A 25,132-nucleotide genomic window follows, 5' to 3' on the forward strand; every position below is an offset into this window, starting at 1 on the left:
TTTGAATAAGGGAATTTCTTCTATTTTGAGACATTAAATTTTTTTCTCCCTTAAACCATGTTTTTGTTGTTGTTTAATTTTTTACGAAATTTGATAAAATAATTAAAACTATATATAGACAAATAGATAAAAGGATATGATAACATACACCACTTGTTTTTTTAGAGGAGTAGGCCAACAAATTATAACTAAGATTAAATTTAAAATACATCTAAGTATAGCTTGCTAACATGCTTCTTCTAAAAAAAAATACTTGTAGAATTTGCTAATATATACTTATTTTTAGAAAAAGTATGTTAACAAATTATAACTATGAGTAAACTTAAAGTACATTCAATTGCAACTTGCTAACATATTCCTTCAAAAATAAGTAGGTATAAGTTAGGCTCGGATGTAGTAGCTCACCATCTGGCTAGGGCATATAGAGATCATGTTTTTTACAATTTTCCAAGTTATATTGTTGAACACTATTTGAAGGAGTTAAATAATATGAGATATTGCATGTTAAAAAAGAAACGTTAGTAAATCCCTTAAAAATGTAAAATATAAATTTTTAGTGCTACACTAGAAATAAATAAAAAAAATATTTCATTTAACTCAAAACTATAACTTTATTCATATCAAGTATGTTTTCTTTTATAAACATATTATAAGTTTAATCACTAATCTCAAACACGTCTTTAACTGGACCATTTTTATGAAAAAAATTAAATTTATATTTGATTATTTACAAGTGGGAAGATGTAAGACAAACCCTATTCGTGTGCTTTCAGTATTTTCTTATATACAACAAAATTGCGTTAATTTTCTAATATAAAAATAATTGCTTAATTTTAAATTTTAAATCTCTCATAAAACTGTGGGCGAATGAGGACTTAGGATTGAGCAAAAGCCAGTTTGTAGGCCCAATGGCGAGTGTGGCGTAATTAAATCGGTGGAGAAATGAATACACAATTTTAATGGATTAATCAAGCAAATAAACAGTAACTAATTAACAAAATCAAATGATTTAAAAGCCAAAATACACGTGAGATTATGATAGGAGAGTCAAAGCAGGAAGTCAACGGAAGGAGCGGGTCTTATTTATTCTTAAAAAAATTAAAAAAAAAGTCCTAAAGAAGCGACAATGTTTATGTGACAGAGAGAAGAAAGCGAAGGTGTCTTTTTTTCTCCACCACGACCATAATTTATATCGCAGATTCAACACATATATATATATATATATATATATAAATAGAAAAATATAACCAGTGTTCTAAAGGTATTTTTTAAAAAACTAAAAAGAAAAAACTTTTTATTTTGATACATAAAATTGTGTTTTTTATATATATATTTTACATTCTCACGTATATTTAAAATATTTTTTTAATTATAGCTCTCTAATACAGTGATATTGGTGTGTATTTTAGCAAATTCTAATACTTTATTATTAATATTTATTTCATTTTATTTTCTATCGATGCCCTTCACTAAATCAGCGAAAGTGTGTCACGTTTGTTGATGCTGTTGTTATTGTTGATGGTGTTGCGGTGAAAGAATCTGCGATACGATACGCACACACATCATCATCACATGCATATTATGCGTATATACGCGTAGATCTGGAAGAGAGGGTAGAAAGAACAGAGAGAGAAGAAGAACAACAACGCAAAGCGGTGTTCGTTCCGTACGCACTCGCGCACGCACGCACGCACGCACGAGGCCATGTCGGGATTCAGAGACACTCACGGTTTTCCTCGTCCAATCCTCGCTGTGAATCTCGCTCTCGCTCTTCTCCACGCCGCCGTTGCGTTCCTCGCGTTCTTTCAGGTTCACTCTCACGCTGCTTCCTGCATTTGCGTTTCTCTTTGTGCAATTTGGGTTTTGTCGTTTAATTTGGCATTAACGGAGAGAATGTGTGGAATTAGGGGGAAACATAAGCGTGCATTCTGAAATTTTTTACTGTTTCTTCTCCGTTATCGTGTTCGGTAACACGATAACGGTTTTTTGAATTTAATTTACTTGATGTTTTGAGCTGTTTTAATTTTCAGGTGTTTTTGTTGAAATTGTTGTATTAAATGTTCAATTGACAGTTTCAGGAGTACGCTTGTGTGGTTAATTGACTTAATTTTAGTTAGTTACTCTTGAAGTTGACTTTTGTGGTTGAGTTTCGGCAGCGTTTAGTTTAAAGAGCTTGGGATTAATATTTCATTAAATTAATTTGAGATATATTAAGCTCTTTGTGCTAAATTAATTGGGAGTTGCTGAATTTATTTGCGCTTTACTTATTGTCAGTTTTTTTTATTTTTTTATTTGGGTGCTCCAGTTGCTGAGAATTCACATGAGGAATGCGCAGCTTGGTTGGACTCGGCAAAAGGTAAGTGCATTTTGCCAAGCTAATTGTCTGAACTTGCTACCATAGCTGAATCTTTTCTGAATGAATGAACCTGTTTATGTTGTAAATGTAATGAACGAAAGGTCACTACTTAATGGTTAGTGCAGTAGCCTCACTGTGAACAACAATGATGGGGTTTCTAATGCAACATTCGTTAGAGCATTAGGATACGAGTTACTGGTCCAATGTGTGTATACTGTCTAGTGAAGGCTAGAAGTATATGCTTTTGTAAGTACTTAACTGTTTTTTAGTAATTTCTAGATGGAAATATGTGCCACCCTTATTAAGGGGTGACTCAAGGACTTGAGAGACCTAAAACAAATTTAAGAATGAGGTCTTTTATTTACTCATAAAATAGTTTATTAAAATTATCATTGTTTTATTTAAAAATTATTTTCAAATATAATTTTACAATAAATTTTTTTGAGGTATATTAGTACTAAAAAAAATTTTGGGACCTTTTTTTTGGGGGGCCTAAAGCCCTTGCTTGGGCCTTAAGTCGACCCTGCCCTTACTTCAGAGTTCAACGACCCTCTTTTTTTTCTCCTATTTGCCTTGTGTCCTTTCTAAATTTTGCTCATGGTTTGGGGAGTTAGATTTATGTATGTAAGAATCTTAATTGGTGAATGTATGCAACAAATTCTCTTCACTATGTAATCTCCATGTTGTGTCTATGAAATAGTTCATGTTAGTGCTATCCTTTATAATAAGGATGGATAGACATGGAGAGGGATATTGCAATGCAGTTAGGCATTTGTATAACATTGCAATAGAAATATACTACTTCTATATTTGAATTTTTATGAATATATAATTGTTTTGGGGTTTTTAGTTTTAATGCTAATCAGCTTAGGCTTTTTACATGCTATTACACCAGCTATCTGTTTATATTAGCTTCTAATAAAATGTAAATATGATGGGTTGCAGGTGTTCCATGTATTGATTGGCTCTTCTAATTTGGGTTAGTTGCATTTTACTTTTGATGTTCAAGTATATTCTTTTGTGCTACTTATTTGTCATACTTTCCTCTCTTTTTATATGGTTAATTTAACCCTTTTTAGTATTTCATAGTTTGATACGATATATGATCCCATTCTGATACTTTATCTATTACTTGTTATAATATAAAAATGTTTGTGCTTATTAGATAGATTTGGTTCACGACTACACCATTTCATCTGAAAATTTACAACTTTTTAATTGTCTTTACATTAATTAGTACCACCAATTTTTAAGTTTGTTTTACCTGAGAGTAGCTTTATACTTTGGCAGTTTGACATGAGTTTCCTAATTTTTTGTTCTCTTTATTCCATCGTGTTTTTGTTTTGGATGAATACCTTGTCTGAGATGACTATATTTGTAGGGTTACTCTACCAGGCATCCATCTTAGTTTTATCATATCTTATAGCACTTGCATAAATTTTGAGGGGTGATAGCAGATATGCTTCATACTTGACTTTGGTTTTCCTTTACACCTCTAGGAGGCGTTTGTTTCATGGATTAAATTTAATTCCTGGGAATATTATTCCCATCAACATGTTTGGTAACTACTTAATATTTCTTGGAATATTTTAAATTTTATTTCAATTAAAAAATAAAAATGTTAAAAAAAATAAAAAATAAAAAGAATAAAGTGAAAGTGGGAAGAAAATAACTTCCATTCCCACCCTTTTACATGGGAAAAGAAAGAGAACAAATCATGTGTAATATATAGTCCTGGGAATATATCATGCCTGGGAATAGTTTCTTATAACTTGTACCAAACATGGGAATGATACATTCCCAACTCATTCCTGGGAATAAATTTATATAACTTGAAACAAATGCCCCCTTAGAAGTGTTACTGAAAGCGCAGAAGTATGATTCAACTGAAACAGGAAATGCTTATAAAAAAAAGTAAAAACAGGAAATAAATATCTGCATCCATGTGACACTTTCCAGTTTCTAGTTCTGAAATGTCAGGCTATCAGCAGTGCTATATACAATGAGAATTTGAATATATATATATATATATATATAATGCATTGATGAATAAAATGAGTTGTCGATAATTCATACCCTCCCCCCTCCCTGCGTTTTCTCTTTATTCCATCTGAACCACTTAATTTAAAATTTCAGGTTATGTCATTTATTTGGCATTGACAATTGTTGCTTCCTGCAAGGGATGGACCTGTTGGTCGCACTCTTGTGGTTTCATATTTATGGGTGAGCCTTCATTCTTTACTGACTAGACACCTGTGATATATATTTATCCTAGATTAAAATGTCTGAACTGCTGAAAAATGTTTTGCAGCTTTCCCCAAAGTACTTTTTTTTGCAGCATTTCTTCTTCTTTTATCCTTCTGGTATGTATTCTTGCTTATTGTTATGATATTTAAATTTGTTTTGTGAACCCGCAATGTTTGATAGAAAAGTTTTACTTATAGCAAGTACTTATACTTGCAGACCCTCTTTAGTAGGGATGCAAATGGATAGGATATAGGCAAGATACTAGAGTATCTATTCCAATACCCATTAAGAATAAAGACCCATGCTTATGTAGGTATTAACTTTAATGGTAGATGAGAACAAAATTGGGGTGGTATGGCAATGAGTGAAATATTGGAGAAGAGCACATGAAAATTTTCTGCAGAAGTTGAAAATTGTGAAAGTTCAAGGTGTGTGCTTTTTTTTTCGGGGGGGGGGGGGGGGGAGCCCTACAAGTCTTCTGCTAACATTTACATGAAAAAAACAGTGCTTTATTGAATGAATATTGAGAAAGTACCTTTGCTTTGCAGATGTTTGTCTATATCATCAAATTTTAGACACTTGTACTGCTAAATATGAACTGGTTTCTATATTGCACTTGGGTTTCCTTTTGCAGGGTTGACCTTTGCCATCAGGCAGATGATGATGATGACTATGAAGGAAGTTTTTGTGACAACCCTTTGCTGGAGAAGACTTTAAATGAATCAAATTTAGCAAGCATAGATAGCCATAGAAAGTGCTTTCCTTTTCGGTTTGCTCGTGTTGGAAATCGGCAAAAAATTGTGATTTTGGTATGGGGAACAAATGTTTCTTATGTAGTTTTGATTTTTATAGTATCATTTTCACCTTTATTTTTTCAATTGTCTAATAATTTGCTTTACAATGTATTTCCTTTGTGTATAATGACTCGTGATTTTCCAGGTTACTTTGCTAGTTTTCATCATCGTGGTTGCTTTTGCTGTAGTAATCTGGATTGGGCTAGGAAAGAATCCCATTGATTCTGAAGTGGCAGCTCGGGTATGGGACAGTAATTTTAGCTTTGGTTTATAATCTATCCATTAAAAAAAACTTTTATATCTTAGATGGACTTGCTGAGAATTTAGCTAATGACAAAATACTGTGTTACCATTTGATTCATGTAGCCAATCTCATTTAGTGGAAAAAGGCTTTGGTTTCTGTTGTTATTTATAATCTTTGATGCCATGAGCCACTCTTTGTCTTTCTTGGTGGCATAATAGTTGAAATTCTTTTTACCTTAACCATTATCACTATTTTTAAATAAGGAGTAAATGGCTATTAATTTATTATTTTTAATTTGAAAACATAAGCTTACTCTTATATTATAAAAAAGCTTCTATTTCATTTTGATTTGATATAGAATTCTAAACATATAAAGAACCCTTGTCACCTAATTCAATATATTTTTCCTTGGTAAAAGAAAGTGGCCTAGGCCCAACCAAAATTAAATTCTTCTACAGACTTAATTGGCTCAAATATCTCCGTAAATATAGAAGATGATTACAAAGTTAGGAGGATAAGAAATCCTCCTTTATAAGTAAAAAAAAATAAAAATGAAAACAGAGATCCAAGAATCAATGAAGCTAAGCTACCCAATATCCCAACATATCTGTAAGAAAAACCCTTGTAAAATGGCTGTGTACTCCATGTAACTTACTCTTGTTTCTTTTTAAAGTATGACATAGAAATCTTGAAGGTTATTCTAATTTTCTTTTAGGAAGAACTGTGGGAAGACCTTTGGCATATTTTGCCTGGATGAAATGAAATTTTATAGTATTTGGATGGTTTATACTGTACACTAGATGGAGTAAATGCTAATATGGCAAAGCATGGTTTGTACTTTTAGTATTGTCAGTGAAATTAACTTACAGGGTACTCTAGTCTTAGTTGAGCTGCCTTAGTTATGATGTTGAGAATCTGTTTTTAAAATATGAAGATAATTGTTAATGAATCATGCTTGTTTTCTTAGTCTTTTGAAAATGATTTTGAAAATCATGGTTTGGTGACCAAAATTATCATGCAGATATATTTATATCTTTCTGCTATTGGGATGCTTTTGTTGGGAGGAGCATTAGCATGCTATGGTGAGCAACTGCTATTCTATTTTTCCATTCTAAGTTTCAGTAGATTTGAATTTAATTCATTTCTTTTGCTTAAATGGATGTACTGCTTTGTTTGTCTGGTGTGTGGAAATGCATCAGTGTTGAGCAATGCACGAACCTGGATACACATGTATGTATCCAGCTGATTATCTAGAAGGCATGTTTAGTATCCATCTAAATGGAAAGGGTCTGTTTGGGTAGGCTTATCTAGAAGGACTTCTAGGAGAAGAAAATAAGAAGAAAAATTGAAATGAGCTTCTCCATAAGCTCAAATTAACTTATGTTTAGACTAATTTGTAGAAGCTCTCTTGACCACTTGGTACTATAGAGGCTTTGATAGATTGATACCATGTGATTTATTCTCAAAACAATTGGCATTAAGTGAAGTTGCCTAATCAGTATATAAATGTACCCTAGTAACTGAGGCAGACAATGTTGGACTGTCCAACATCCTCCTCCACTGATGCCTCCTAAACTAGGCAATATATGATAGAAACCACGCAACGGTGGACATCCCCTCCACAAACCATGGAAGCAAGCAAAATGGCTATAGGATTTGATATGCTTTGAGAATAAATCTAACTGCTTTGAAAAGCAGTCCCTTAACTGCTTTTGACCTTCTGAGAAGCATTGATGCCTGCAAGGCTGCAACCAAGTTGCTTTCCATTTGATGTCAGGATATGATTTCTCAAATGCTTTGATCCCAGTTATAGGCTAAGAGCACAGGTAGAGTAACATATTGACGTTACATTTGATGACTGTACCATATGTCATGGTTGTACTTAAACTAGAATTAACTTGAATATTAATGCAAGAACAGTTAAGGTTTTCATCACTTTTTCTACCTATACTAATATCATGGAGAGGAAATTTCTTTTTGCAAATAAAAAATTCATTATAAGACGAGTTTTGGATGGATTTATAATCTGAAAAGGTGGTAGTTATTTTTGTGAGAGGATTAAATTGCTGATGGCTTGTGAGTCATGATATTTCTCTTTTTTGTAGACTAAGTTTTTATTATAATGGGTATTTTTTGACAGGAATTCTATTATGCTTGAAAATGAGCAAAGTGAGAGCCGAGAAACCTTCATCTGAAATGTGGAAGGTACTACGTTTCTGTTTCCACTGGAGTATTAGACAATGTATATCCTTTGTGATTCTGGACCTTTTTAATAGGGCTGGTGATCTGCCAGCCACTGGGTGCCCAACAATGGCTGCCATCACTTAATCTACCTTTTCATCTGATGCATAATTTATATGCTTATTTTAATTTAAATATATACATATAGAGATAGAAATATACAAGCTTATGCTGTTATGCTTGTGTGTATATTAAATTTACATAAATTGCTGAAATATTCAGTTTTCTCAGGTTGCAGGTTTAACTATTGTCTCTGTAATATGCTTCACATCAAGTTCCTGTGTAGAACTTTTAACCGACATCCCTGTATGTATGAGTTTACTGGGTGCAAGAATTCTACTTTTCTCATGATAAAGGTTTAAGATTTCCTGAACTTTCTTGTCATATTATTATTTTATTATTGCAGATGCAGTATAACTGGCATCAGCGGCGTCTGAATGATGTTTACTCCTCTCTTTTACTCATTTTGTATTATTTTGTGGGTATGTGCTGTTAATTTAGTTACCAGTTATCTGAGTTCAGTTGCAGGAATCTTCTATTCATTCCATAACAGTATTTGATATAGTTTTACACTAACATACAATTGTTAATTGCTTTCTGAAGTGATTTAATCTCCTTAAAATCTGAATCTGGCACTTCTTTCACAGGTTCATCAATACCTTCAGCAGTGGTACTGTGGGTAATGAGAGAATTACCACCTGAAGAAGCTGCTAGCATACCCGAAGAATCAAGTACAATAGCTTTTGTTGCTGATAGTTCAATTGCAATCCATCATCCTCAACGCTGGGCTACAGCAACAAGCATGCAGAATCAGGTCCCTATATAACACATCTCTCCCTTTGGTTAAATTATCTATGCAGTATTCAGCTACTGATCTGATTACACGTGTTAAAGCCTTCAAAGCTTGATTTCACATTGTGCAAACTCTTTCACATCATTTTCTGAATTCTTTTTCCCCTTCTTACCCTCCTATCTGCAGAAAATTATTTTTTAATATGAACATGGAATGCTTGACTTTGACAGGCAGCACTTTAAGATTCACATTCATATTGTTTCCTACAAGTGTCATCGCACAAGGTGAACTAAATGATGGTCCAGCATAATGCAATACTACATCTATGTGGAATATTATGATGTGTAAAAGATTGAGCAAAATAACCTTTTTTGGTGAACCAGCAAGCATGGTTCATGTATTAGTCTTGTAGTAGTTATGCTTTTGTCTACTTCACTGGTTTTTATTGTTGTCATTCTTTATTCAATGAAGATAAATTGATGGTCTTTTCAAGCTAGCTCCCATTGAGTTAATCTCAATATTTAAACTCTTCTCTACGCATATTTTTGTTTTCTTCAATTAGTGACAAACTCTGTTGTTATTGCAGACATCAAGAGCGAGTCCTATATGATTATGCATTAACCTTTGCAAATATATCTTGGTCTGCTGGAGTTTGGACAGCTTAATGGAATTTCCTCAGGATGTTTAACCCTAGAGCGCAGAAGAGAGAAAATGATAATGATGGATGCAAGTTCTCAAGGGACTTGAGGTTTCCCTTCCCACTGTATTTACAATCTAAATCTAAATGTATATAGCAGCAATTTGATATATGAAAAGTTCTTTTCCTTCTATACAAATTTTGGTACACTACTGTTTCAATGCTGGTTGGGTATTTTTCTGAGTTTGAATGATTCCCTTCTGATGTGAATATGACTGTTGCAGAGTGAGCATATTCTTCTATCCTGCTTGCAAGCTGAATTATCTGTGTCGAGAAGGATATTTTGACTGGACTTCGAAAATTCACGTTAGCAGGGCCTTTAACACGTGCCCAAACACGCTATGTGATTCCTTTCCTGAACCCCTGAAATTTATAACGATATTTACAATTTTAAAACAAAATTCAATCGTTCTGCTTGTCTCGGTTGAGTATATCAGCTGAAGGTAATTAAGCTTACACTATGATCGGGTGATTTTAACGTTATGCTTTAATCACCAAATATGGTTGGTATTAATCAAACCTAATTAGTTTGGAACAGTTCCAGGATACACAATCATTTCGTGTATACTTTTATATTTCGATTTTATAGGAATTGACTGTTGGTATCTTTAGGCTTTCATGCATTTGGCTAAAAAGAAAAAAAAAGGAAAGGATTCCTAATAAAGGATATTTATTTAAAAATATTAGATTTAATGTTACTGATGTATTTTCAGTATACTACACCCAAAAAAATGCATTTTCAGTGATTCCTAATAAAAATAGGAAAAAAATGATTTTAATTCCTATATTTTCATGAAATTTTATTTATAATTCTCTTAGTTTCATATTATTTAATTTAGTCCGTGTACTTTACAGAAAACTTGTTTTTAGTTCCTCCATAGATAATGTTGACATCATTTTATATATAACATAGATTATATTGTTCACTTATCGCGCAAATTTATGCAAATAATGTTCAAGAAACAAATAAAATCAAAAAGGAAACACAAATAAATATGCAACAACGGTTGAAGAATAACAATGAAAATTTAATTTTTTTTTTAAAAAATGCAGTCATTTGTTTGTGAAAATTGTATAAGGAACAACTAAAAATAAGTTTTTTTTTGTAAAATATTATAAGGAATAAAATGGATGATATCGAAAAAAAAATAAGATTTCATAAAAGTAAAAAGACAGCATATTTTTTTCCTAAAAAATAAAATATACATAAAAATTTCAGAGCGCCAACGGTTAGGCAACTAAATGATTTTTGAATCACCATGGGACCTAAAACGGCATAAAAGTTGGAAGGCCACTGAAAAAGCGTCTTCAGAGGTGCGCCACTAACACTGCAAAGTGCAAAGCCAATTGGGGGAGACAAGTGGACGAAAACACACTATGCATGCAGGAAGATAATCCGTGTCGCTTGAAATTTACACTTTTATAAGAAATATATAACACCACAAATATGGGGGGAAAAAAATCAAGCCAACAAAAATTTAAGCAGACATGTTTGCTTTAAGTATCAACAAAAAATCAGCAGTGTTTCTGGAAAAGACCTTTTTTAGCTTGGAAACGTGATAAGGCCACTAGACACACTTGATAAAGTCAACGGTTGCGAGAAAAATGCTTCATATTGAGCATGCCGTGAAGTAAAATCCAACGCAAAGATGAATTTGTGGTGCACAGCAGAAATAGTGGAGTTATCAGCCATATAAATTTATAGTACATTCATAAAATAACACGCATAATAAAAATTGAGTTTTGGGGCTAAAAGAAATAAGCCAGCATAGAACCACAATCAAACACAACCTAAAAAGTACAATTATGACAATATTTTCTTACATAACCTGAATAAGTAAAATGTCAATCATAGTTTATTACTCAGGTAGCATGGCCTCTTCTCATAAAAGTTATAACTAGGATGGTGAGCGAGGCGAGAAAGGGTGCTATTCATAGAAGCTAACAAACAAAGTTGGGGAAATAGTCAACTGTTGCAGCAGCATATGACCAACTTACATTTTTCATGGTTCAACCCCGAATTGTTCAACCTCAACTTTGAGAGACTTGAGGTATTTTACAGCTTCATCTAAAACAGCAACAGAATCCATTTGATTACCTCCACCTGGCACAATCTTTCTCAACATCCTCACCATCCTCTTCATCTCCCAGTGCTTCCCTTCATTGTGGCAGAAACCCCCGGCCCCAGACGACTTCTGTACAGAAGATGACGATGACCTCTTCCTTGATTTTGAGCAATAACTGGAGCAAGTATCGGATAAACTTTCATAATTTTCTTGAGTCCTTGCTGTGCTGACTTCTTCCTCGTCAAAGTCATCTAGTTCATCCACTCCTATGCTCAACAATGCGTCAATGTCATTAGGATCTTCTTCAAAAGGAGATGACACTTCTCTTTCCATTTGATTGGCTTTATTTTTCTCAAAATCTTGAGAACCAGTAGCATGAACATTTAAGCCAGGACTGTTAAATTTGTAGGTCATTGCAGGATGGAACATGATCCTGCTTCGTTGATCTGTTTGATCAAAGATAACAAAGTTCTTGGGGCAAGCCTCAGAGGGTTGCACATTAAATCTTTCGAAGGGTGTTATCTGCCTCACACCTGGAGGTAAATATGCATCAAAGGCAGAAGCAAGTGGAGCACGCATATGAGGATCAATGGCCTCATCTGCCAAAGGAAGTACCATCTTATCCGGGAGAAAATATTCCTGAGTCTGCATTATATTATCTGTTGAATCTGACTGACGTTCGAGCAAGCAATGCTGATTTAGCCTATGCAACTGGCAATTATTCTGTACTAAAGCTGGAAGGAAGTTCCTAAAGGAATGTTAAAACTAAACAGCATGTGCTAAGGTGAATCCAATTTACATCTAAGAAGTAGTGGCAACTTTTCCAAATTAAAACTTCTATCTGCAGCTTTATAATGAAGTACAATATAAGGCAATCCCCCCCACCCCCCTAAACCGGTGTCCGTAGATGCTAGACTACGTAACAGGTTTAAGCAACTGACGAAAATATTCGGCCTGCAAAAGAAAATGGTGTGGTAAAACATTAGTAATAGTAAGGGGGAAACACAAAAAATGATTTTACTATTATAGCGACGATTAGTGAAGTTGGTGCTTTTCGATACTGTCAAATCTAGAAGACAATTTATACAATTAGAGAAAACTTTCACACCATTCAAAAAGTATGTATGTTTTGAAAAGGTTATCATTATCATTATCATTAACCTTCAACGCCTGTTACTTTGTAAAGCTATTAGCCATGAGCCCATGAGTCCCTGACAAGATAATGAACTTCAAGCCTAGGATATTTTTAAAAACTAAAGATATATATCCTCTTTTTCACAAAATTCTTATGTCATGTGCTAATTGTACAAATTTTAATATCTTCCCATCAACATCAGAGGAAGGATATAAAAAGCCATCTAATGTTCAAATCCCAAATCCTCTTTCATGACAACCCAGAAAAAAAGAAAAATTTACCTGGCAAACAAGCATCAATTGGTTAACTCCAACACTCATCTTAATTTGTCCAACTTCCTTCACAGCTCGGTATCTCTTTATTGTTATTGCAAAGTACATCCTCAATCCCCCTAACAGCTTTGGAAATGAAAAGGAGAACAGCTAATGAAAAGAGTTGCTTTGCAACCTAATGGGACTACACCTGCAGCAGCAAGAAACAATATAAGATCATCAAAGGTAAGATGAAAGCAGTGAGAGATAAGATTCCATAAAATATGAAACTACAGCAGCTGTATTCAAGGTATCCTTTCACATATACAGAGGTAATAAGTCATAGGAGCAATAAGACGTTATCCAAGAATCAAAACATTTATACTGACTTCACAATCTTTTTCATTCCACAGCAAGCAATAGATTAGACATTAACATGAAATTACAAAACACATTCCTCATAAAATTTTCATTAAAAACCAAAATACATGACATGAATAATTCTACAAACCATAGAAGCAGATTGACAGGACAAAATTCCTCACCTGAGCAATTAAATTACAGAATCACACGAAAAAACACCACCAAGCGAACACAATTTCTTTTGTGATCCACAAACAAGGAAACCCACGGCATCTTGACTTAGCTCCACTCCAGATTATCAGAAAAGACAAACCCAGAAATCTGACCTGAAAAAAGTGTCAAAGTAAGGCTTCAGCTGAAAATCAAAAAGCAATTGTTCATAATAGAGACACAAGAGGAGCGAAGAATAACTCACTCCAATCTAGCTCCAAAATACTAAAATAAAAACAAGTTTTTTTCCCCTTAAAAAAAGGAAAGTTAATTATCACCACAATTCAGATTATCCTCATAAAAATCCTAAATCTAATCTCAAGCACAGAATCCATCACTCGACTTTCATACCCATTAACTTAAATGAGCTTTTGCAGCCAACTACACAGTAAAGTTCCAAACTTTCCATCAAAACATAACCCCCCACCAAACCAGCAAATCAATTCACAAAAAGAAAACCCTAGCTAGCAGTAAAGCAAAACTCGGCATATGTATATTATATGTTCTTATGTTTTTAAAAAAGAGAGACACTTTAAGATATAGATCTTAAAACTGGAACCTCATGAGCACAAAAAACAACCTAATTATGCAAAATTGACAACAACGTTAAATGGAACAAATTGAGGAAAAGGATCACAGTGAGTGACAGAGCAAGACCTAAGGTTTTGTAAGAAGAGAAACAAAAATTGAAGACGAATCAGAGAAGGGTTGTTGTGACGAAGAAAACGCAGAGAATTTTAGCCAGAATGTGTTTTAGTACATTTGGGAACAATTTTCTTTTGTTTCAGGATTTGAAAGAGAGAGAGAGAGAGAGAGAAACGTGAGCCGTTGGATTGAACGAGCATGGTTCTTGGAAATGCACTTCCGTTTATTGCGGGTGTGATTGCGACCGTTGGATCAGAGCGCGAGTGAAGAGAAAGTGGGGCCCTTGAGGTTTGACAATTCATAGATAATGGACTCAGCCCCAGTCACTAGTTTCCATGTGCAGTGAGTGTGTGGGATTAATTATTAATTAACTATACTACATTTTATACTTACTTGGCATCGCTGAATTAATTAAAGTTTTACACGTTCCAAATTACTTAATTGAATATTATGGTTAATTGGTAATAATACTAGTGTGTTGAACAATTTTTCTTTTAGTTTAATGTATTTAATTTAAGTAGGTTCTATAGTAACAAGAAAAAACACATTGAGGAATCCGAAATGTGTTTTTCAATACTATTTTTTTCATGAAAAATAAAAGCCTTTTTTGAAATGACGTCTAAAATTGAAGACGACTTATGAAAGGGGAAAAGAAGACTTTATAAAAGATAAAGTTGAGGCATTTAAAAACAAATGTAGAACACTTTGTAGGATTTGGATCAATTTATTTTTAATTAATTTTTAAAAAAAGTTAGATCAAATAAAATTTCAAGAATTTTTTTAAAGAAAGTATCACATTTAATAATAGAAAAAACTTCAGAGAAACTTTTGAAATTATACTTTTATGAAACTTTGACTTTTACTCATTTTTCTCTCTTCCTTTTGAAATTTGTTTTTTTTTTTTTAGTTTTTGGAATTTGAGTTTTAATAATACATTACTTGAAAATTTTAATTTTAAAAAATAAATAAATTTGAAAAATTATTAAATAATTTTAACTTCTTGATTTTAAACCTCTAGTTTTAATATTAACTTCAAAATAATGTTTACACTCTAAAAACACTAGGTGAGAGTGAAACGTGACCTTAACCATTGAAAAGTTTACTGAGAGATATTATTAACTAGTATTAAAAGCTTTTCACAATTCAACATCGTGAATTATAAACGAATAAATATCACAGTTGATAAATGACACTAGTAACAAGATGAATCAAAGGCGGGTCGAGAAAAAAAAAAAAAAAGAAGATGCACAGAAAAGTAATTATATATATATATAAAAGTTTTTTTTGTGTGTATTATACAGGTATTTTTAAATTTAATAAACATTAGATACATGAACTAATGAAACATATATATGAAAATTATCATTGTCAACTAAATAATAATGAAGTATTTTATTTTATACTTACATTTTTAATCCTTATATTCTAATTTATGTATAATTTTGGTTTTCTTATTTTTGTTAATTCGTATTTGTTTTGGAGTGACTTCCTACCTTTTTTTTTTGGATTATAAGAGAAAAACCGAAACAAACATTAAAAACCGCACAAAAACATGATAGAAGAAACATCTGGCAAAAAGGCGTTATACAAGAAAGAAGGCAAAAAATCAAAGATCCTAGTACTTCTATTTAGAGAGTAACCAAATTTAGATAAATAATCTGCAAGTTGATTCCCCCCCCAAAGAACATGCTTCCAAACAAAGCTTCCTCCTAGGAATTTCAAGATACACTTGATTGATACCATGAAAGAAGAGAGAAAGAGAAGGAATTTGGAAGAACGGTGGAAGATATGCCCTGGGAATTTTGGAATCAATTGTTACTTCTAATTGATGGTTGGACACTAAAAAAGAAAATATCAATAGATGATGCAAGTCTTTTGCAAAAGGTGTGGAAGAGAGATAGGCGTATTAGTGATACATATATAGCTTGCAAAAAACAAAGTGAAAAGGAGGCAATTTTTTTCACTTCTTGGGCTTTTATCATCTGCAACAAGGTATTAACTTTTAATTCTAAACTGCAATTAGTATTCATACCTAAGGGGCAAGACACCTTTAATGTAGTTTTGTTAGGAAAAGTTGTTAGGTGATTACGATGAACATGTCTTATGCGACAAATCGTTAGAATCATGCGTAGTAAGTGACACGTATAAGGGGCACTCAACGTATGAAAGTGGACTTAAAAAGGCCAATATCAGTGCAAGCTAAGTTGATTATATGAGCTTGTCAGGTGACCTTAAAGTCCCAAGTAAAGTCATTATTTTGCCATCACAAGGTTGGTTGGTGTCACAATAAATCGAAGACCGGTCCAAAATACCATTTAGTCATCATAATTTTTATTTATTTAGATTAAGTCTTTCACTCCAAGTTTTGTTCAATAGTTAACATACATATAACACATGTGAGTGATAAATCATAGATTTGTATAGATTTACGAAGAAAAATATAAATATTTAAATAAAATTTGACTTTTCAATATTTTATAATTTTTTCTGCCTCTATTTATTAACTAGTACAAATAAATTTGTTTAAATACATGCGAATAGTACTTTTTTTTATGAGTAAAAAACATAAAAGAGACTACAATTTGGGGAAAAGAAACCCCCAAAGCATCATCCAGCACCAATTTAAAACAATAAAACCATCCGAAGAAGAAGATCCTTTGCGGGTTAATCAGTTAGCAGATTGATTGCCTTCAAATTTTATCGGTGAATATTCATGAGTAATATGGATATTTTTTTCATTCCTAAATTAGCCTTTACCAATAATATTCTTTAATATACGGACATGTGATCAAATACCTAATCTTATACTTAAAAAATAAGATTATTAATTTATTCACCATTCCATATTAAAATTAACTTAAAACTCGTACTAATAACCATTGTTTATTAGTTAATAGTCTTATAAGTTTTTTTTATTATTTAACTAATAGTATTTTTTTTTTTTACACTCAACGAAATTAAACTATTTTTTTAGATGAATAAACAACGCTTTAATATATCAGTAGTTCTCATAAATTTATAACTAACTGATGAACATTTGCAGCAACATTGTTGTTATCGCCGCTGTAAGCCACGTGAGATGCGGGGAAACGAATTCTCATTCCGTTATTCCATTATTAAGGAGTAAGAATATTAACAAAACATTTTAAATAATATGTATTTTATTATTTATTAAATTCTAAAATTAAAAAAAACCTGTTAAATATTTTAATTATCAATAAATTTTAATTAATAATAAAATATGTATTTGAGATAAAAATAAAAAAATCTCACTTAGTTGCGAAGATACAAAAATAACCTTAAAAAATGTTTTTCTTCTTCTTAATTTAAAAAATGTTTTGTTTAGTGTGTTTTTTGATAAACCATCAGTCAGAAATGACTAAAAATCAAATTTAAAAAACTAAAATATAAATTTAATTTAAGAGAAAAAATAATTTTAACCATATAATTAATATAGAATATTTATTAATTTTATTGATAACTAAATTGTGTTAAAGAATTTAATTGATCACTTATCTTTAATGGTATTTTTCCATTTCAACCATGTTAAGTTGTTCAACGAATCCAATATGATTTAGACCAATAACTTATTCAAAACCATAATAATATATGTTTGAAGAAAAAAAATAGATTTTGGGTGAGTTTATTTAAAATTAGAAAAATAATTCTAAAATAATTTTTTTTATATAAGTTGTTTTTTAAAAAATAGATAAAATTTATTTCTTAAGAAAAAAAATTACTTATTTTAAATAAAAATAATTTATACAAACATAAAAATAAAAAAAAATAGTTATTTTAAAAATTAAGTTTAAATAAACTCATCCTTTTACACTAGCTGAAAATAAGTAAGAGTGTAAGACCACTTGCTAGATTGGTTGTACTGACACTACTAGCTCGCAGGTTTGTGTTCTGTTCTGCTTTGCATTCTCCGCCATCATCGTCATCATCATGCAAGCGCTTCATTCCCCCACCCTCCGCACTTCTCCCTTGGACCCTCTTCGGGGCCCCAACAATGCCGCCGCCAAGCGACGCGCCTCCTCTGCCAAGCGCGTGTTCTTCGTGTCCGCCACGGTGGCGCCGAAGGTGTCCGCCCCGCAGCGGCAGAAGGACTCGAAGAAGCGCGTGGTTATCACGGGAATGGGGCTCGCGTCGGTGTTCGGGAACGACGTGGAGGGGTACTACGAGAAGCTTCTCGCCGGCGAGAGCGGCATCACCCCCATCGACCGCTTCGACGCCTCCAAGTTTCCCACGCGCTTCGGCGGCCAGATCCGCGGCTTCTCCGCCGAGGGCTACATCGACGGCAAGAACGACCGCCGCCTCGACGACTGCCTCCGCTACTGCATTGTCGCCGGCAAAAAGGCCCTCGAAAACGCCGACCTTGCCCCAGACAACCACTCCAAGGTCTCAGATCTATTCTCTCTTCCCACATTTCCTTGTTATTTTGTTAGTTTACATTTCCGAGAGACAATCCTTTTTGAGGCACCGTGAGACACTAAATGTTAAATAGTCTCTCTCAGAGACAATTCTGTTAGAATCGGACGCTAAATATAGACACTTATTTGAATGGAATTTGAACCTTGATTCGCTATTGCTTATTCATTTTTTTTCTTATGGAAAACCCTATTTAACTTGAATTTGTGACTCTGCAGATTGATAAGGAGCGTGCTGGTGTTCTTGTAGGCTCCGGAATGGGAGGTTTAACGGTGTTTTCTGACGGTGTTCAGGCTCTGATTGAGAAGGGGCACAGGAAGATAACGCCGTTTTTTATTCCGTATGCCATTACTAACATGGGTTCGGCTTTGCTTGGGATAGACCTTGGGTTCATGGGTCCCAACTATTCTATATCCACGGCTTGTGCTACCTCCAACTATTGCTTTTATGCTGCGGCGAACCATATTCGGAGAGGGGAGGCTGATTTGATGATTGCGGGTGGGACTGAGGCTGCCATTATTCCAATTGGGTTAGGGGGTTTCGTTGCTTGCAGGGCGCTTTCGCAGAGGAATGATGACCCCAAAACTGCTTCCAGGCCGTGGGATAAGGACCGTGATGGCTTTGTTATGGGCGAAGGTGCTGGAGTTTTGGTAAGGCTGCATTCACCTTGTGTTCATCTTAATCAGTGTAGAGCTTGTTTGGATAAACTTGGCCGTAAGGGCTTATAATTCAAGAAAATAGGAAGGTGAAATGAATTCGGTTTCAACTCTTGAGTTAAAATCAACTTATCTATTTAACTTTTATAGAAGCTCTCTTGTCTAACTTCTCCAAAAGCTGTGGTGCATAAGTTGATTTTAACTTATTGAAGAAACTCAATTCGTTTTACTGTACTTACGGAAAATTTATCCAAATATGGTCTCAAGCAGCATAATTGTATGTTTTTTTGAAGATATTTTATGAAGAGATTGCTATGTTGCATGCATTTTTTTGTTCTGTGCAAGTTAATTTTTAAATCTTAAAGTGTTATAATAACTTGGCAGGTAATGGAGAGCTTGGAACATGCCATGAAGCGAGGCGCACCTATTATTGCTGAATACTTGGGAGGTGCTGTTAACTGTGATGCTTATCACATGACTGATCCAAGGTCTGATGGACTTGGTGTGTCTACATGCATTCAGAGCAGCCTTGAAGATGCGGGTGTGTCACCAGAGGAGGTACTATTTTACTCCTTGTACCACTCTTCTTCTTTTGTTGGTAATTTTATCTGGTAAAAGGATTGTTGGTTTCTCTTCTCCTGCTTTATTGTGTTTCTCCTCAGTATGTCTCCCTAGTTGACTCTACTTCTCTGATACCTACTTACCTTGCTTGCATATTCTATGTGTTATCAATATCTTTTTCATGATACAATGGTGGATGGCATGGCATGCATGTATAGAGATGGTAAACATATTTTATAAAGTTGCTGCTATGTATTATAATTTGAGTAGGTCTCCAAGATTTTCTTTTCTAGCATTGAAGTTTGGATAAATGACAGCAGGGAAGTTAGATAATTATTTAGATCCAATTACATAGGTTAGGATGCTCATTATGTTTATTAAATGTGTATCTTCCTTGTCAACCAGTAATGGGTGCTGCATGGTTAACAAGTATGTTAGAAAACTACCCGTAAGGCAGGTTTACCATAGGAAGAAAGGGAAAGAGGGAAGAGAAATAGCACCTTGAGTGAGTAATACCAGCAGGCAGAGAGTGGCATAACTGCCTACACATGTGGCAATGGATATGGGAAGGTGGGAGAACTCTCTACAGGAGGGGAGAACCGAGAAAAAGGTAAGATAGACCATAGATCTGTGTAGTGAGAGACCAAGGTAAGTCTTGGGGTCTAACTGTTTTCCATTATATAGTTTGTCAGTTTCTCTCGAAATTCAGGGTACTAGTACTGATATTGCACCAAGATCGATAACAGAGTAACATATACAGTGTACATTTTCTGGGTGATCTGGCCCAGTTTCTAACTTTCTATCAACTGCTCTTTGAGATCCCTATTTTGGGAGCTGTGAATGGTGAATGTGCAAATGGAAGGTTTGATAGAAGCTCTGGAGAAAGGCTCCAACAAAAGCTTTGAAAGAGCTTCAAGAAGCTTGAATGAGGAATGATGAAGGAGCCCAAAATGTAAGTTTTGACCACAAGAAGGATCTCATGATTTAGGATTGAAATCTTGGGATAAGGGTTGGAAGATGAAGGGAGAAATGGGGGATCACAGGGAACCAAGCACATCCATCAATTGCCTAATGCCTCTGCTGGGCTGAGTTTTGGTATAATGCCAACCATGTAACTCTACTAAATTCTCTCCTTTCAAATCTTTCTATGGTGTTGTGTACCCTTTTTACTGAGAGGAACTGGAGATATTTCCATAGGGGTAAATATCATTAAACTATGAAGGGAAACCATAAAAAAACTTCGTACCCCATTGCCCAGAACCATATTCTGGATAAATTGAAATGCATTTGGTTGAGGCTCTGAGCATAATGTAGCCATGTGCAGATACGGAAATCAGGGAAATTGTTTATGAAATTGGCAAAGTTGTGTACCTGAAGATTCATCCCTATAGAGTACAATCCTTAGTCCCAAACCAAAAGGGTTAGAAAGAAACTCATTCCTCGGTACTGTGGTCCATATAAGGTGCTGGACTGGGTGGGACTTTTATAAGCTGAAAATTCTAGAGGACAATCACGTTCAACCTGTATTTCATACAGTAGGGATGATTGGAAACTCAAAGTTCAACCAAATAAGGCCTTAAATATCAGGATTAGCATAGATGACATTATTGATGTTCTGGTGATGTGTCAGAAACTTCCCGACTTTCTCCTAGAGGACAAGGTGAAAATGCATGGGTACCCATAACACAACTGTACCAATTACCAAAGCGAGAGGAGGCAGAGAATTTGTACCTCATGTGAGCAAAGTTCTCAAGAGTCTACACATGCTTGTGGAGGCTCCATAAACATGACTTGTAGACTCAATTTATAAATTCTAAAGGGTTTTACCAATTACAAAAATAATATTAAAAAACTCAACTAAAGTATCCAAACAAAATATTATGCTATAAAATAATAAATATCCAACATTCTAACTTCATAATATAGCAAACCATAATAACAAAGCATGGTAATACAAGTTAAAGTTTATACATAAAATGACCAAATCAAAAGTTTGTAAGGTAAAAACAATTTGGAATTCAGACAGAACCCAGTTGTAAACAATTTAGCTTAGACACCACAAGGGATAATCAAGTGGGTAATCAAATGTTCAGTGTTAATCAAACTTTGCCCAATTTCTCCAAGCTAGTGAGGGGAGGGGAGGCACAGCACAGCACAATAGGGGAGAAGGGTAGGCACCACAACACAAATTCCATTTAACATTGATTTTAAGCTTTCAAATATGGTAGGTTTATTTCAACCACAATAAGGGGGCAACACGGCACAATAGCGAACAATGACCCTTTGTTCCCTATTGTGCCGTGTTGCAAATTGTTGGGGGATAGTCTTAGCTGGCAGGTTGTAATCGTCATAGGTATGTTGTTGCAGATTGTGGTTGGTCATTGTTGTCAGAGGTTCCTGTTAGGTTGTTTGACATTGCACTTGCACCAAGAACACAGATGCAGCAGGAACTTTTAGGTTGTCAGAGGAAAAAGAATAGGCAATAATGATCTGCATAGTGAGAGAATCAGAGGGAGAGAGCAAGGACTCTTTTATAGTTTTATGTGTTGTGCTATTTGTCTTCCATTTTGTGAGTTATGTTCATCTTTTTCTCTTGTAATTAAGTGTGCGATACTAATATTACACAATTACACTGATATCAGTTGCAAACCGATAATATACAGCATGTGTAATTGTGTACCACCTATTTTTTCTGAGATTTGGTTCAGTTTCTCTTAGAGTGATGCCAAGTAATCAGAATGTGTAAGAAAAACAGTACTATTAAAACATAAATTAAAATATCTATCTGAAAGTAAGGCCCAGGCTGTAGTGACTTATGCAAATAATGCTTTAGTACCCAGTTACTCTCATCATTCCAAGAGAGGAGCTTAAGTCACTGATGGAACTAAAAGGATATTTGTAATGCCATTGCTGTATGATTTTTTTTCTTTCTGGAAGTTAGTCTTAATGTTTGGTTAATTTATTTTTATATATTTTACTTCTGATTCATCCTTACCATAAATTAGCAAAGTGAAAGCATAACAATTGCTTCTTTTCAGGTCAACTACATAAATGCACATGCAACTTCCACTCTTGCTGGAGACTTGGCAGAGATCAATGCTATTAAAAAGGTTTTCAAGGACACTTCTGGAATCAAAATTAATGCAACCAAGGTATTATCCCACTATTGACTTTTATGTGCTGGTGAAAGCTCTGTTTTCTTCTAGACTATAAAGCATTATATTTGATTAATTCCTTGGCCATGAACTGATGTACATGCTCTTCGTTTTGTATCAGTCTATGATAGGGCACTGCCTTGGTGCAGCTGGGGGTTTGGAAGCCATTGCCACAGTGAAAGCCATAACAACAGGATGGCTGCATCCAACAATCAATCAATTTGTATGTATACGTAATATTTTAGGGTTATGATTATTATGACTGATAACTTTTGTATTGTAAATTGTTATTTATCATTGACAGTGTTTTTCACCTATCTTTAGCCATGTGGGCTCTATTTCTTGGTATGGCAAAATTGTTTCTGAAATTATTGGAGATCATACCTAGGAATTTGCATGCCTTCAATGTATACGGGAGCTCATTGTAACAATGTGAGAATTATTTCACATGTTAGACTTGTCATTTTAATATAGGGGTGGTTAGTTTGAGGTGTTTGAGCCAGACCATAGTGAAGATCAAGCTAGTATTAATTTTCACCATACTATTAAAAAGTCAAGTAGTATTGTGTTGCTGGGTGACTGGAGGGGGCAGAAATAGTTGTGGTTTTAATCAAAGCAGTTAGGAAAATATTATGTCCTTTAATTGTCCCATTTTGCCTTTGAGAACCATACAGAATCATTCAGTTTGATTTTCTCGCAGCAATGTTTTTTAATTTTAAAGTTAAAATATGTACTTGGTCTTGAATGCAGAACCCAGAACCTGCAGTTGATTTTGATACAGTGGCAAATGTCAAGCAGCAGCATGAAATCAACGTTGGTAAGATTCTAAATAATTCAATAACCAAAGTGCCCCCCACATGATACAGGCCATGATTTGGACAGCTAATTGGTGATTCTTTTTTATTTCAGCCATTTCAAATTCATTTGGATTCGGTGGACACAACTCTGTGGTAGCATTTTCTGCTTTCAGGCCTTGATTGCCCAGCTTAGCTTGTCTGAACTTTATGTAGAACACGGGTTTAAGTTAATTGAAATTTTGTTCTCTCTACATCATTGAGGCTATTTATTCTATCTGAGTTCGTCATATATAAAAGCTGTAGGCCTGTAGTTGTTCATTTTGTGCCTAATTGTGACTTGACAATTAGCTATAAGACTGTTTTGTTGTAGAACATTTTGAATATAGCTCGAAGATTTCATTATTTGGAGGTATGCAGCAGCGGATAGAATGTCAAAACTCAAATTCTTAAGCATTCTTCCTTATTGTAGCATCAGGGGTTTATTTGAATCTCACTTGATCGGCTTCTTGAATACATGCTTATACAACATTATTTCAGAGGGGTTTCATGAGTGATGACTTTCAAGATAAATTTGTAATCTATGAAAAGCAGTAATTTATAAATCACGTCTTTGTACTAATGCATATGGATTAATCGTTTTTTTTCTTGTGGAATTCGCCATGGAACTGCTGTCAACGACAATTAGACAAAGAAAAAAATAAAAATGATTGCACATTTTTGTGTACGCCATTTTTTCCAGCTGCTAGATGTACAATTTTCTGCCGTTAATTAATTACTAACCTCCGTAAAAATTTAATACAGAACTTGTTGGGCTATATATCAGTCTTCTATATAATGTAAGTTGCTTCATTGCATTATAAAAAAAAAAGCACTTACAGATATTATTGTGTTTCAACTTATTTAATCTGAAGCAGAATACTGTTCAGGGTATTAAACAAAATATTTAATAAAGGTTTTTTGTAATTATTTAAGTAAAAGTACATAAATATAATTATCGACTTGTGTCAATATGTTTTATTTTTAATAGTTTATGTTTAAAGAGTTATACCACTGATAGTTTTATAATAACTTATAAATGAGATATTTTAATTTTAAAATTACTTTTATTATATATTTTACCATTATTTAATACTTTCTTCAAAGAAAAATAAAAGCAACACCCATCCAATGAAAAATCATCTTAGATTGTATTAAATTTAAATTTAAATTTTAAATTGAATGGATGATTAATTAAAAATTTGAAATAATTGAATTGAATAACTTTTTTATTTATTTAAAATTGATCCAATTCAATTAATGAACATAGGTTAATGAACATCATAAACTCTATCAATTTTTGACACTTTATCTAGAAGTTACAATAAACACTAAGAAGTAATTTCAGTAAAGATTTTATCTGTATCAATTTCAGTCATGATTGGATGTGTTAATACATCAAGTAATTTCAGTAAGAATTTAACATTTCATCAAATGTGTTCTTGGACAACCAT

The 25,132-nt window shown here is 33.7% G+C and overlaps 3 protein-coding genes across 5 annotated transcripts; 2 read left to right on the forward strand and 1 right to left on the reverse strand.

Annotated features, from left to right (window-relative positions):
* The first annotated feature begins 1,437 nt into the window (after positions 1 to 1,437).
* Positions 1,438 to 9,533, forward strand: LOC100790769 (tobamovirus multiplication protein 1). 3 transcript variants are annotated; one of them, XM_006579974.4, is made up of 14 exons: positions 1,460 to 1,809; positions 2,306 to 2,356; positions 3,302 to 3,335; positions 4,493 to 4,579; positions 4,668 to 4,719; positions 5,238 to 5,412; positions 5,543 to 5,638; positions 6,663 to 6,723; positions 7,782 to 7,846; positions 8,114 to 8,188; positions 8,289 to 8,364; positions 8,530 to 8,696; positions 8,906 to 8,959; positions 9,262 to 9,436. In XM_006579974.4, the coding sequence occupies exons 1-13, from the start codon at positions 1,705 to 1,707 to the stop codon at positions 8,915 to 8,917; spliced, it is 1,056 nt and encodes a 351-aa protein (XP_006580037.1). In that variant the 5' UTR covers positions 1,460 to 1,704; the 3' UTR covers positions 8,918 to 8,959; positions 9,262 to 9,436. The 3 variants fall into 3 exon arrangements, with proteins under 3 accessions (XP_003524114.1, XP_040871389.1, XP_006580037.1); XM_003524066.5 differs by lacking the exon at positions 8,906 to 8,959 and having other exon boundaries at positions 1,438 to 1,809; positions 9,262 to 9,533; XM_041015455.1 differs by lacking the exon at positions 9,262 to 9,436 and having other exon boundaries at positions 1,459 to 1,809; positions 8,862 to 8,959.
* Positions 9,534 to 11,154: 1,621 nt separating this feature from the next.
* Positions 11,155 to 14,231, reverse strand: LOC100791998 (transcription factor bHLH144). Its single transcript, XM_003524750.5, has 4 exons — positions 14,055 to 14,231; positions 13,370 to 13,513; positions 12,855 to 13,035; positions 11,155 to 12,392 (listed from the first exon to the last, which is right to left on the reverse strand). The coding sequence occupies exon 4, from the start codon at positions 12,087 to 12,089 to the stop codon at positions 11,376 to 11,378; it is 714 nt and encodes a 237-aa protein (XP_003524798.1). The 5' UTR covers positions 12,090 to 12,392; positions 12,855 to 13,035; positions 13,370 to 13,513; positions 14,055 to 14,231; the 3' UTR covers positions 11,155 to 11,375.
* A 3,695-nt stretch (positions 14,232 to 17,926) lies between these two features.
* Positions 17,927 to 24,148, forward strand: LOC548028 (beta-ketoacyl-ACP synthetase I-2). The gene is made up of 7 exons (NM_001250725.2): positions 17,927 to 18,443; positions 18,692 to 19,123; positions 19,514 to 19,687; positions 22,729 to 22,842; positions 22,967 to 23,068; positions 23,596 to 23,662; positions 23,755 to 24,148. Exons 1-7 carry the CDS (start codon positions 17,991 to 17,993, stop codon positions 23,820 to 23,822), a joined length of 1,410 nt encoding a protein of 469 aa, NP_001237654.1. The 5' UTR covers positions 17,927 to 17,990; the 3' UTR covers positions 23,823 to 24,148.
* The last annotated feature ends 984 nt before the right edge of the window (positions 24,149 to 25,132 follow it).

The sequence above is a fragment of the Glycine max genome, chromosome 5 (genome assembly GCF_000004515.6).
Source record: "Glycine max cultivar Williams 82 chromosome 5, Glycine_max_v4.0, whole genome shotgun sequence".
Classification (NCBI taxonomy): domain Eukaryota; kingdom Viridiplantae; phylum Streptophyta; class Magnoliopsida; order Fabales; family Fabaceae; genus Glycine; species Glycine max.